An 11784-nucleotide genomic window follows, 5' to 3' on the forward strand; every position below is an offset into this window, starting at 1 on the left:
ATGTTTCCACACCCTTATAAAGAATATTTCGATCCTCTCCATTCGTAATGGGATCTCACAATCCACTCTCATTGGGGGCCAACACACTCGCTGGCACATGTTAGCCTCATAATTTTTAAAACGCGCTTATTAGGGAGATGTCTCACCCCAATCATTATTGACATTTTATAATTAGTCCTCGACTTCTTTCTTTTCGTTTTTTTCTTATACAAGAATATTTCTTTTGCACTTTTTATTTTTTTAATAATTTAAATTAAATCCAATAAATGAGTAGATAATAGAATAATATTTTTTCAAATCTAAAATTTTACTTTTAAGGGGAAATGTCAAAATTGTAAAATTGAATCAAATAATTGATTCCAGTTCATTTCAATTCATCTTTTATTTTCATTGAATATATGAAATAAAATAATTATGGTCAACAGTAATTATTAATATTTAAATAAATTTTGGACAGATTTAGTGCCCATATTTTATTCCTTTTGACTAATTCAAGTGAAACTGATTTTCTTTTTTAGAAATCATATTTATTTATTTTATTTTTTCATTCAACACTGTCTTATTTATTTATTTATTTATTTTCATTTTACATTACAAATATTTATTAAATTATTTGTCAAACTCTACCCAACTTTTTTTTTTTTTTTTGAAATAACCGCCAAACAAATATATTAGTCGAATAATTTTATTTAAAATTAAAAAAAAAAAAAAAGAAGTAATTCCAAAACAATCGTCATTACTTTATTTTATTTTCTCGAAATTTGTATATAAAGAAATTGAAATTTACTTCACAATTAAGTTATTAATTATTTTTAAATTCTAAATATGTATGACTATGAACATAATTTATAAAAAAATATATATTTTTTCAAAATTATTAAATTTAGTTTTTATAAAATTTATATTTATATTTAACAGAGTAATTAATTTTTAAAATATAAAAAAACATATAAACACTTTTAAAAGTTGAGTTTGAAGAATTAAACGAGGAATTTAACTCAACCTTGGCTTAGAACATTTTCCGGAAGAACAGATAACAGAGATCAAGAACAATAATTGACGATTGCTTCATAGAAATAAAGCAATTTTTTTTGTTTTTTTGTTTTTTTTTTGTTTTGTGATAAAGATGGAAGAGAAAAAAGTATGAGTATAAGATGAAAAGTAGATGGAAATAAATGGTAAGTGATGATGCTACTGCAAACAGAGATTTTGATTTGGTTTGATAGCAACGCTTAATCCGTTCATTGGCCTCCCCCTCTGCATGTGCGAGCTGAAGATTGGCTCCAGCAAGTCGCCCCCGCGTTTTCTGAAACCGCCCGCTCTATGATCCACTGAAGAACCAAATATTTTTGCGGTTACTGAGTGGACTTTACAGATTCCATTTTCGAACTTCGAAACTTGGTCGCCGGAGGGAGATTTCGTCGCTTCAGCGATAGGTACGAGCTCTGTTTTTTCAGTTTCTGACTATTTACTGATGTGTGGTTGCTGCATTTTGTCGAACTCGACATTGGTGTTCTTTTAGTTCAGATTTGAGGATTGTTGTTTTCATGGTTTTTTGTTGGAGTTTGTTTGAAGTTCTTCGTTTAGGTTATACTGATTCAGTGTTTTTGCTACGGATTCTGTCAATTTGAAGCGATTTGGATGAGATTGGTGATATGGATTTGGATTACATTGTGAAGTTTATGTTTAAAATGATTTTCGAATCGGGAATGGAAGTGTAGTGTACTGGATTTTGTGCTTGTTTAAGGGTCTGTGAATTGGACTATGGCTTCACCTTCTCCTTCTCCGGCGGCGGAGTCTGCCATATCTTCCTCATCTCCTACATCTTCTGAGCCTAATCAGTCTGGTGAACCTCCTTCTTCATCTTCTAGTTCTTCAGCTCCGCCTCCTCAGTCACCACCACCAGCAGTTTCTGATGCTCCTCCTCCTTCTCCTCCATTGATAGCATCACCACCTGCACCACCAATATCCCCTCCTTCACCCCTTGCTGGTTCACCGTCTTCGCCTCCACAATCTTTGCCCTCACCGCCGCCACCTTCAGCATCAACCTCCCCACCACCACATTCAGCATCCTCCTCTGCACCACCACCTTCAACATCAACCTCTGCACCACCGCCTTCAACATCAACCTCTGCACCACCGCCTTCAACATCAACCTCTGCACCTCCGCCTTCAACATCGACCTCTCCACCACCGCCTTCAAGATCAACCTCTCCACCACCACGTTCATCAACATCACCACCACCTTCCTCTGCATCACCTCCTCCCCCAAAACAATCCGTTTCCTATCCTCCTCCTCCCGAAGCTTCACCTCCCCCTTCTGATTTATCACCTCCGCCACCACCACCACCAGCAGGTGGTTCTCCCCCTCCTCTATCCAATCCTAGACCTCCACCTTCTACTCCCCCTCCCCCTCCCCCTGATATTATTTCACCTTCTCCTCCTCCATCAGCTAATGTCCCAACGCCACCTTCATCAACAGGAGAATCACCGAAAGTATCTCCTCCATCCCACAAGGCATCTCCTCCTCCTCCTGATCATAGCTCCCCTCCACCAAGATCTACAGTACCATCGCCCCCTCCTTCAGTCCCTTCATCATCTGCTCCTCCTCCAGTTAGTGATCCTGGTTCTCCAACCAATTCATCAGGGGGAAGTCCTGTTGCCCCTTCAACTTCTGTTACACCAGAACGGCCAATTCCAATAATCAATGGTACCAGTGTTGCAACAAATACCCCAACCACTGGTAAAAGGGGTTTCAGCACTGGAACATTTGTGGCAGTTGGCAGCGTGGTTGGTGTTCTAGTGCTGAGTCTTGTTATCATGGCAATTTGGTTTGTTCAGAAACGGAAGAGAAGAAAGAAGAATATCCCTTACACCGTGCCTTCTCCTTTTTCCTCCCAAAACTCAGGTACTGCATTTGAACTCTGAATCTTAATATCGTTCTGTTGTACTGGCCTGGGCTACATGGCACCACAGCATCAATTCTCTTGAAGAATTATTTGGAGAGTTGCCAAACATTATGAATACTGATGAATGTTCATATATCTCCAGATGCCTTTTTCCTAAGAGCCCATTCTTTAGCTAATGTGGTTGGAAGTCGAACCGATAGCGATTTCAAGTATGCGTCATCAGAAGGAGGTGGAGTAGGTAATTCAAGATCGTTTGCTTATGAAGAGCTACACCAGGCCACAAGTGGGTTTTCATTGAATAGTCTTTTGGGGGAAGGTGGATTTGGTTGTGTGTACAGAGGCACCCTTGCAGATGGACGAGATGTAGCCGTTAAACAACTTAAAGTGGGTGGTGGACAGGGAGAACGAGAGTTCAGAGCTGAAGTTGAAATTATTAGCCGAGTACACCATCGACATTTGGTTTCCTTGGTTGGTTACTGTATCTCTGACCATCAAAGATTGCTTGTCTATGACTATGTTCCAAACAATACCCTTCATTATCATCTGCACGGTAAGACATACTTTATGAATGCTGTTGAAATGTCTTGAGAATTCTTACATCTTGCTTTTTTGTCTCTTAATGGCTAATGTCATGCCCACTGTGGTGCTTTCTCAATGTTTTTTTTCTACATAGTTTGCTGCATAATACCCTTGTAAAGAAAAACAACAACAATACTGATGGAAAATTTTAATTTTAGGTGAAAACAGGACAGTTTTGGCTTGGGCTTCACGTGTTCGAATTGCTTCTGGTGCAGCCCGTGGAATCGCTTACCTACATGAAGATTGTAAGTTTCTCCCTTTGGACATTTTCAGTAAAGTATATTCGTAACAAGCCCAAGCCCACTGCTAACAAATATTGTCCTCTTCGGGCTTTTCCTTTTAGACTTCTCTCAAGATTTTTAAAACGCGTATGCTAAGGAAAGGTTTCCACACCCTTATAAAAAATGCTTCGTTTCCCTCTCCAATCGTTGTGGGAACTCACAATCCACTCCCCTTTGGGGCCCAGCGTCCTTGTTGTGGCATACTGCCCAGTGTTTGGCTTTGATACCATTTGTAACAGTCCAAGCCCACCGCTAATAAATATTGTCCTCTTGGGCTTTTCCTCTTGGGCTTCCCCTCAAGGTTTTTGAAATGCATCTACTAGGGAGAAGTTTTCACACCTTTGTAAAGAATGTTTCGTTCCCCTCTCCAATCGATGTGAATTAGTCCGGTAGTTGCATCATCCTCATCAACATATCTTGTTATGGTGCTTCATTCGAAAGAAATCTAGTTAGATTTTAGTAACCGTAGGTCTTCTCTCCAAGCATTTGATTTCTTCTTTGACTTCTCTAAATATTTTTCAACTATTCCTCTCAGTATTATGGTGATTCTTACCAGGTCATCCACGCATTATTCACAGGGATATTAAATCGTCTAACATTCTGCTTGATATCAACTTCGAAGCTCAGGTAATTTGCTAGAATTCTTTTGAGATGCTGTGGCAATTGTTGCCACCAAAACTATAGTTTGTGAATCACTGAGAAAAAACCAAAGCATTTTCCATTATAAACATAGAGATTACAATCAACAAGCAAAAAGATTGCCTGCCCCATCAATCACAGGCCTTCACAATTTTTTTTTTCATATCATCAGACATTCTGATGGAATGGCCATGTCATTTTTCTCTTGGGCTGGAAAGGATTTTATTTAGTGATAGCTATCTGATTTGATTGAACTTCTTGAGGACTAACATAAGCTCGTGATAGGTGTAGTCTGATGTTTCCCCAACTGTTTGCACTTTTAGTTCTTCGTCGTTTGCTTCTGATATCGTGTGCTCTACCGCTAACAGGTCGCAGATTTCGGGCTTGCTAAATTGGCATTGGATTCACTGACTCATGTAACGACTCGTGTTATGGGAACCTTTGGGTATGTCACTAAGAGTACTCATGTTTCATTTTCTTAGGAGCAAGTTGCTATACTTATGCACTCTCTTTTCTTGATAGCTGTGCTTTAAGTACTAAAGTGCTGGCTTACTCTTGCTTATTTTTTCTTTAAAACTTTCAAACAACAACGCTTAATCTGTTCAGATACATGGCGCCAGAGTACGCAACAAGTGGGAAATTGACCGATAAATCTGATGTTTTCTCTTTTGGGGTTGTACTTTTGGAGTTAATTACTGGTCGCAAGTCTGTAGATTCTTCTCAGCCTCTAGGAGATGAGAGCTTAGTTGAATGGGTAAGTCGTCTCTATCTTATCTTCTTTCTTGCTATATAAATAGGCAACTTGTAAGACTGAAGCTTGTAACAACTCAAGCTCAACGTTAGCAGATGTTGTCTTTTTTAAGTTTTCCTTTATGGGATTCCTTTCAATGTTTTAAAACACATTAGTTACGGAGAGACTTCCACTCCCTTATAAAAAATGATTCGTTCTCCTCTCCAACCGATATGGGATCTCACCTCTATTTTTGCTTCTTTAAAAGAATAAAAAAGAAACAAAGCAATAATGAAGAAAGCTGAAATGGGTATTCGATCTTCGGAGTGTTGAATTATCGAACTCTCTCAAGACCTTCCTTATAGAGGTGTGGAAACCTCTCCCTAGTAGACGCATTTTAAAACCGTGAGACTGACGGCGATGTGTAACAGAGACCTGTGTTGTTACAATATATCTTTTTAATCTTTTCTTTTGGCTTGATAATGCATAATATGCCTCAATATACCATGAGAAAGGAATTAGTAACTCCGGTTGGGGTAAGGTAACTCGTACTATTACGAGTTTTTGGAAGAATCAAACCAAGTACGTGAGTTGAAATTTATTTGTGCATTAAACTCCATGGAAACTGCAGGCTCGACCGCTGCTGGCACAAGCTATTGAGGATGAGAACTTTGAAGAATTGGTGGATCCAAGGCTAGACAACAATTATGTCGACAGAGAAATGTTCCGAATGATCGAAGCAGCTGCTGCCTGCGTTCGTCATTCAGCCGTAAAGAGGCCAAGAATGAGTCAGGTTAGTATCATCTTCAAATCATTCATAAAAGTTCCAACTTAGAGGGAAAAGAAAACTAAGATAAAGATGAACTGTTTTGGCATCAGGTGGTGAGAGCTCTAGACTCTTTAGATGAAATGTCAGATCTTTCAAATGGGGTGAAACCTGGGCAGAGTGAAGTGTTTGATTCAGCTGAACATTCTGCTCAGATTAGAATGTTTCAGAGAATGGCTTTTGGCAGTCAAGATTACAGTTATGGTTACTCCGATCGAGATCGAGATCGGAGTCGAAGTCATAGTCGAAGTCAGAGTAGCTGGAGTAGAGAATCGAGAGATCAAAGTCCATCGGTGCCTAATAATCGATCCCGGCACGTCTGATATGTGTGTATGAAGCTCGTTTTACATGTGTTGCAGATTTTGGAGCTGGAATCAGGTCCTACCGTTCAATTCTTTGTAAATCTCTGCTCATTTATTATCAGTGGTAAGTATATGAATTTTGAAGAATGATTCTTTCTTGGCATCATGTCTGATTTTTGGGATGAATTTACTTCCCCATATCTTGTTTAGTTTCAAGGGCCGAGAGATTTGAGTTTAAGATTTCGTTTTGTTTTCTTATCTGGGATGAGAAATAGAATATGAGGTCCCATGTCGGTTGGAGAGGGAAACGAAACATTCCTTGTAATGGCATGGAATCTCTTCCAAACGCGTTTTAAAAACTTTGAAGAGAAATCCAGAACAGAAAGCCCAAAAAAAAAAAAAACATCTGCTAGCAGTGTGCCAACGAGGAAGTTGAGCCCCCAATGGGGATGGATGGTGAGATTCCACATCGGGGAACGAAACATTTCTTATAAAAAAAAATTGTGAAAATGAGAGTTAGATACCGAGCAATGTGCTAATGAAGACGCTGGGACTCCAATGGGGGTGGATGGTGAGATCCCACGTCGGTTACAAAGGAGAACGAAACATTTCTTATAAAAAAAATTTGTGAAAACGAGAAAAAAATTAGTACACGATCATCGATACCCATCATACTAATTTAGTCAAAATTTGGGACGAGGTGTTAGGTCAACCATGCTAAAATTATTGCAATTTTGTAAAAATAAAAATTGGATTTTTTTTAATTTTTATTTTTTAACTCAAATGCGAACAAATATGAGAAAATGTGATTTTTGTTTTAGTTTTATTTATTTATTTATATATATATATATATTTTTGGTCAACAAGACAATGTTTTAACTAAATATAATTGACGACCAAAGAAAAAGGAAAAAATTATGAAATATTTCAATTAATTTAAAACGACACCGTTTCTTCAGCAATGGGAAAGAGAATCTATGCTCCCTAGTGGAAAGTAAATCGGCACCTAATTTCTCTCTACTTTCTCGCCGAGAGAAATCTTGTTTCCAGAAGCACAGGATCACCTGGTAGTGAAGGAGACAGCTTAGAACGAAGAACGAAGAACGAAGAATGGCAGAAGAACGAGAGGATCCACAGAGGCTGAAGAGAGCAGCGGCGGCAGCCTACGATTACGAGAACGATCCCAAATGGGCTGATTACTGGTCCAACATTCTGATCCCTCCTCACATGGCTTCTCGCCCCGACGTTGTTGACCATTACAAGCGCAAGTTCTACCAGCGTTACATCGTGGGTTCTCTCCCTTTTGATTGTTTTCGAATTGGGTATCGTTGTATTCTTCAATTTTGACTCCGTACTCGGTAATTGTTAAGCTATTTGGCGTTGAGTTCTGGATTTCGAGATGTGGCTTAAATTTTTGTTGTTTGTCGCTAGTTTCTGCTTTGTGGAATGTTACTGTTAGTGCAATTTTTATTGGGAATTTTCTCTTTTAAAGTTAGAGATTTCTTGTGGATTTATGGGTTCTTGGAGTTGAGAGAGGATGTTCAAGTTCAATTACAAGTCAATTAGCTAAAACTTTAGACTGGTTTTGTATAAGCTGAGAAATGGGGTATTTGTTTAACTGTCCTCTTTTATAGAATTTGTGCTGTTTGGTGGCTGCTGAGAATTCAAATGTCTTCTTGGATGTGTTTTAAATTCTTACCTTATGCTTCTTTTCCTTGCTTGTCGAAACAGGATCCCGATCTTGTGGTAGAGGCCATGTCTTCAAGTAGTTCAACTCAGTCATCCAGACCTTCAGCAACATCTTCAGCAGCACCCCCTCCTACTAATGACCGAAGTCGACCACGAAGTTCAGGTAAAAGTTCTGTTTAGATCTAGATATATTTTAATGTTCGTTGTGAAGTTACCTGATTGCATTTCCATAATGTATTCCTCATAATGCAGGGTCAACGACTAGGACTTCAGGTACGTCTGCAAGTGCAGATGCTAATCCAAGTCCGTTGCGTTGGGATCGACAAACGATCCAGTTTTCTGTCAATGCATGGGTAGGTTTAGTTTAGTTCATGCTTACTTACATTACATGATCTTGCATTGTTTGGTATATCCTCAGAATATTTGAGGGCTACACACACGAAGTTACAAATTTCTTCATCACAATGTTATTTATGTATTTTCATTTTTTTCTTAAATCTGAGTTGCTGGTTTTATGAAAGCTTATATGAACTTTCAATCCATCATTTCCGAAAGATGAATGTAACTCTCGTAAGTTTTGTAGAAAAAAGTTGGTACATACCGCCATATCCTATTTGTATATGAAACGCTTTTCCTTCTCTCTTTGTGGAGCTATCCCCATCATTACCAAAACTGACTTCTGTTTGCGTCTGCCTGTGCACGCTTGCTATGCACTTGAATCCCTCTAGATAGGAAGGGTACGATGTGCATTATTTCGTCTACTTAATGAGTTATTATTTGACATTGCCCTGATCTTTCTCCAAGATTTACTTCCGGGTTTTCTCTAGTAATTTAAGTTTTGATGTCTTTTTTTACCTCGATCGAGATTTTCAACTGTCCCGCTTTTGGGTAAACTGCAAACAAAAGACTTTCTATTGGACTTTGTGATATCCTGGAGGATTAATTTACATATGGAAAGTTCATCCATAGTAGATTTCAGTCATCAAATTGTAGAGGTTATATGTGACCATTGTCCATGAGCTACTTTTCCTTCGGGGAAACTTTAAGCCTCCAATAAAAATCTTTATTGAAAAGTCGTGAACATTATTTCAAATTCGAGCATGAATGTCATATACGAAGGTATGTTCATAAAAATATATTGGTTTTCTGTAGTATTGGCTTGTGGTTATGGATCTTTCTGAACTGCTTCCATTTTTTTACTATATTTATCAATTTGGGCTCCATCCTTAAAAGTTGTCTCTTTTCTTCTGCAGGTGCTTATTGTAGCTGTGCTTGCAATTTTCCCCCTAATACCCAAAAATCTTTCGCAGAGGGCATATAGGCTATCTTTTATGGGCATAACTTGTTCTTCTTTATATTCTTTGTACTCGTTATACGGAGTAAGTCCTCTGTACTAATTTAACAAGCCTCATTTCCATTCCATGAAATCGATTGAATTCTTCCTATCTAAAGAAAAGAAAATGCTTGGGTTATTGTCCTCGAGAATACGAAGAAAAAAAAAAAACAGCTCCTTTATGTCCATCTAGTTTATCTGTTGTCTTTCTATCTTGAATTATTAATTTTTTAATGTTTGCAGAAGCCCAGGGCGTGGAATTTGCAAGCGTTGCAAACCTATTTCCAGTCCATAATTGCAACAAAAGATTTCATTTACTTCATTTACTGTGTCACCTTTTTGACTTCAAATATTTGTCTTAAATGTAAGCATAGCTTCGCTATTCAAGTTTTGTTTATGTACTGATCTTCTTATGATATCACTGTATGACTTCATTCATGTAATTATTTTCATCTTTCGCACTTGTGCGGTAACATTTTTTTTGGTTAATGCAGTTGCTTTAATTCCTATCCTGTGTCGGGCTCTTGAACACGTTGCAAAGTTTCTTAGGCGTAATTTTGCACGTTCGTCCTTATACAGGTAGCCTGTTCTCAATTTTTCAGTTCAGTTTATTTATTCCACTTGGATTCTGATTCACCCTAAAAGAAACCTGCTTACAGTCAACACCTAAGAAAGCACAAATACGGATATGACACATACATGACAACATGTCATTTTTTAAAATCTTTAACATGAACACGACAAGGAATGTTTGATTTGTGTCTAGTAAATGTTGAACCTATTTTGATTTTGTACAACTAGTGTCTACCACATATATTGCACTAACAAGTGTTTGATAGAGTGTCTAAGTAGTCAACATGTGTCATGCACAAGCACGCTGGCCGAACGAAAGTGTCCATGCTTCTTAGATGAGGACTGCATTTGTTCTTCATTTTATATTTTCCATCTTTGCTTTTATGGAGGGGAAGGTGCCCACATTTTCTTCCTTATGCCTAGAGAAGGATATACTAAGAAATTAAGCGGCTTAGTACAGAAAAGAGAGAATAGATCTGATTAAAGCTCCTTTAATTACAAATGTGGAAGCTGAATAGTATTAATAGGAGACACATAATTCGTTCTCGAGGGAATTAATGAGTTGTCAAAATAGATGAATGTGTATTGACTCTTACTTTTCTCGTGTGCTTAAAATCTTGTTGTCGACTACTTTTATCGCTCGAGTTCATAGCAACAACGTATCAGGTTCTCCCTGTGCAAGTATCTTATGCTTTTATGCGGTTTCTAATTTGATGCAGGAAATATTTGGAAGAGCCTTGCGTATGGGTGGAGTCAAATTCAACTACTCTCAGCATCCTATCTTCGCAGGCTGAGATTGGACTTGGCTTCCTCCTAATCATCTCCTTGCTTTCGTCAGTTTTTAGTTCCTTTTGGCTCTTCTCAACTTCTTCTACATCCTTTTTAATGCTCATTTCCCTTCATTGATCTCTTCAAACTTATGTTTTGCAGGTGGCAACGCAACTTCTTACATGCATTCATGTACTGGCAGGTGTGTCTCTTGCTTTTGTAGTAATCATTAACATAATAGCATATTCTTTGTTCTGTGAGATCCCACATCGGTCGGAGAGGGGAACGAAACATTCTTTATAAGGGTGTGGAAACCTCTCTCTAGCATATGCGTTTTAAAACTTTGAGGGGAAGCCCGGAAGGGAAAACCCAAAGAGGACAATATCTGTTAGCGGTGGGCTTGGAATTGAGGCACACAATGTCAGGACTAAAGAATTCAGTATTCAAATGTTTGAATTTCCATTGACAACCATAGTCTTTTGAATCATTAACTCGAAAGCGATTCTCTTGAATTTGTAACCAACGATTCGGTATGTTGATGATCTCATTTGATGTTATAAACTCATGAATAGGCTGGTGACCATCTTTCAGGGTGTTTCTCTTGAAACTTTTTATTCTGTGTTCATGTTAAAAAATAGAGTTGGTGAATCACTTTTTTTGTTCTTGCAAAACAGCTGCTAAAGCTCATGTATCACGCTCCTGTCACTTCTGGGTATCATCGTAGCGCCTGGTCGAATATCGGGAGGTTTGTTTCTCCATTGATCAACCGCTATGCCCCGTTCCTCAATACTCCTCTTTCAATGGCGCAACGATGGTGGTTCAGGTAGAAAGCTAATAGAGGAAGAAGATGCAACTCTGATGTACCAAAATTTTTAGACTAATCATAGTAGTGACTCCATAAGTTGGATGAGATTCTCACTTACAAAAACTGTGGATCAAGTTTGGCGTCCAAATGCAACTTATATACTTATCATTGATATACATTATACACATCTTAGGAGATTGCTATGCTTGAAATGTGGGTTCAATTTTGTCATACTGCCTAAAGGTTTCTCATGCTGGTGGCTATATGCATTCTGTTCATGGTGGAGCCAAGCTTCTTCATTATTTCTTTCATTTTTTAGACTTCATATCCGACATTTTAGTATCTAACGA

The 11784-nt window shown here is 38.1% G+C and overlaps 2 protein-coding genes across 2 annotated transcripts; both read left to right on the top strand.

The window, feature by feature from the left end:
* Window positions 1-1023: 1023 nt before the first annotated feature.
* LOC111809265 (proline-rich receptor-like protein kinase PERK8) lies at window positions 1024-6509 on the top strand. The gene is made up of 9 exons (XM_023695698.1): window positions 1024-1436; window positions 1634-2908; window positions 3052-3459; window positions 3647-3733; window positions 4326-4396; window positions 4777-4853; window positions 5015-5162; window positions 5770-5931; window positions 6018-6509. Exons 2-9 carry the CDS (start codon window positions 1765-1767, stop codon window positions 6285-6287), a joined length of 2367 nt encoding a protein of 788 aa, XP_023551466.1. The 5' UTR covers window positions 1024-1436; window positions 1634-1764; the 3' UTR covers window positions 6288-6509.
* A 732-nt stretch (window positions 6510-7241) lies between these two features.
* Window positions 7242-11710, top strand: LOC111809461 (transmembrane protein 33 homolog). The gene is made up of 9 exons (XM_023695926.1): window positions 7242-7553; window positions 7998-8118; window positions 8208-8308; window positions 9209-9334; window positions 9532-9652; window positions 9783-9867; window positions 10581-10694; window positions 10792-10831; window positions 11304-11710. Exons 1-9 carry the CDS (start codon window positions 7377-7379, stop codon window positions 11454-11456), a joined length of 1038 nt encoding a protein of 345 aa, XP_023551694.1. The 5' UTR covers window positions 7242-7376; the 3' UTR covers window positions 11457-11710.
* The last annotated feature ends 74 nt before the right edge of the window (window positions 11711-11784 follow it).

The sequence above is a fragment of the Cucurbita pepo genome, chromosome LG13 (genome assembly GCF_002806865.2).
Source record: "Cucurbita pepo subsp. pepo cultivar mu-cu-16 chromosome LG13, ASM280686v2, whole genome shotgun sequence".
Classification (NCBI taxonomy): domain Eukaryota; kingdom Viridiplantae; phylum Streptophyta; class Magnoliopsida; order Cucurbitales; family Cucurbitaceae; genus Cucurbita; species Cucurbita pepo.

Excerpts from the sequence above, each read along its gene's own strand:
- LOC111809265 (XM_023695698.1), top strand. The coding sequence starts at position 1,765 with ATGGCTTCACCTTCTCCTTCTCCGGCGGCGGAGTCTGCCATATCTTCC. Across the intron at positions 2,909-3,051 it reads TTTTTCCTCCCAAAACTCAG|ATGCCTTTTTCCTAAGAGCC; the intron begins GTACTGCATTTG and ends ATATATCTCCAG. Across the intron at positions 4,854-5,014 it reads CGTGTTATGGGAACCTTTGG|ATACATGGCGCCAGAGTACG; the intron begins GTATGTCACTAA and ends TAATCTGTTCAG.
- LOC111809461 (XM_023695926.1), top strand. The coding sequence starts at position 7,377 with ATGGCAGAAGAACGAGAGGATCCACAGAGGCTGAAGAGAGCAGCGGCG. Across the intron at positions 8,119-8,207 it reads AAGTCGACCACGAAGTTCAG|GGTCAACGACTAGGACTTCA; the intron begins GTAAAAGTTCTG and ends CTCATAATGCAG. Across the intron at positions 9,335-9,531 it reads CTTTGTACTCGTTATACGGA|AAGCCCAGGGCGTGGAATTT; the intron begins GTAAGTCCTCTG and ends TAATGTTTGCAG.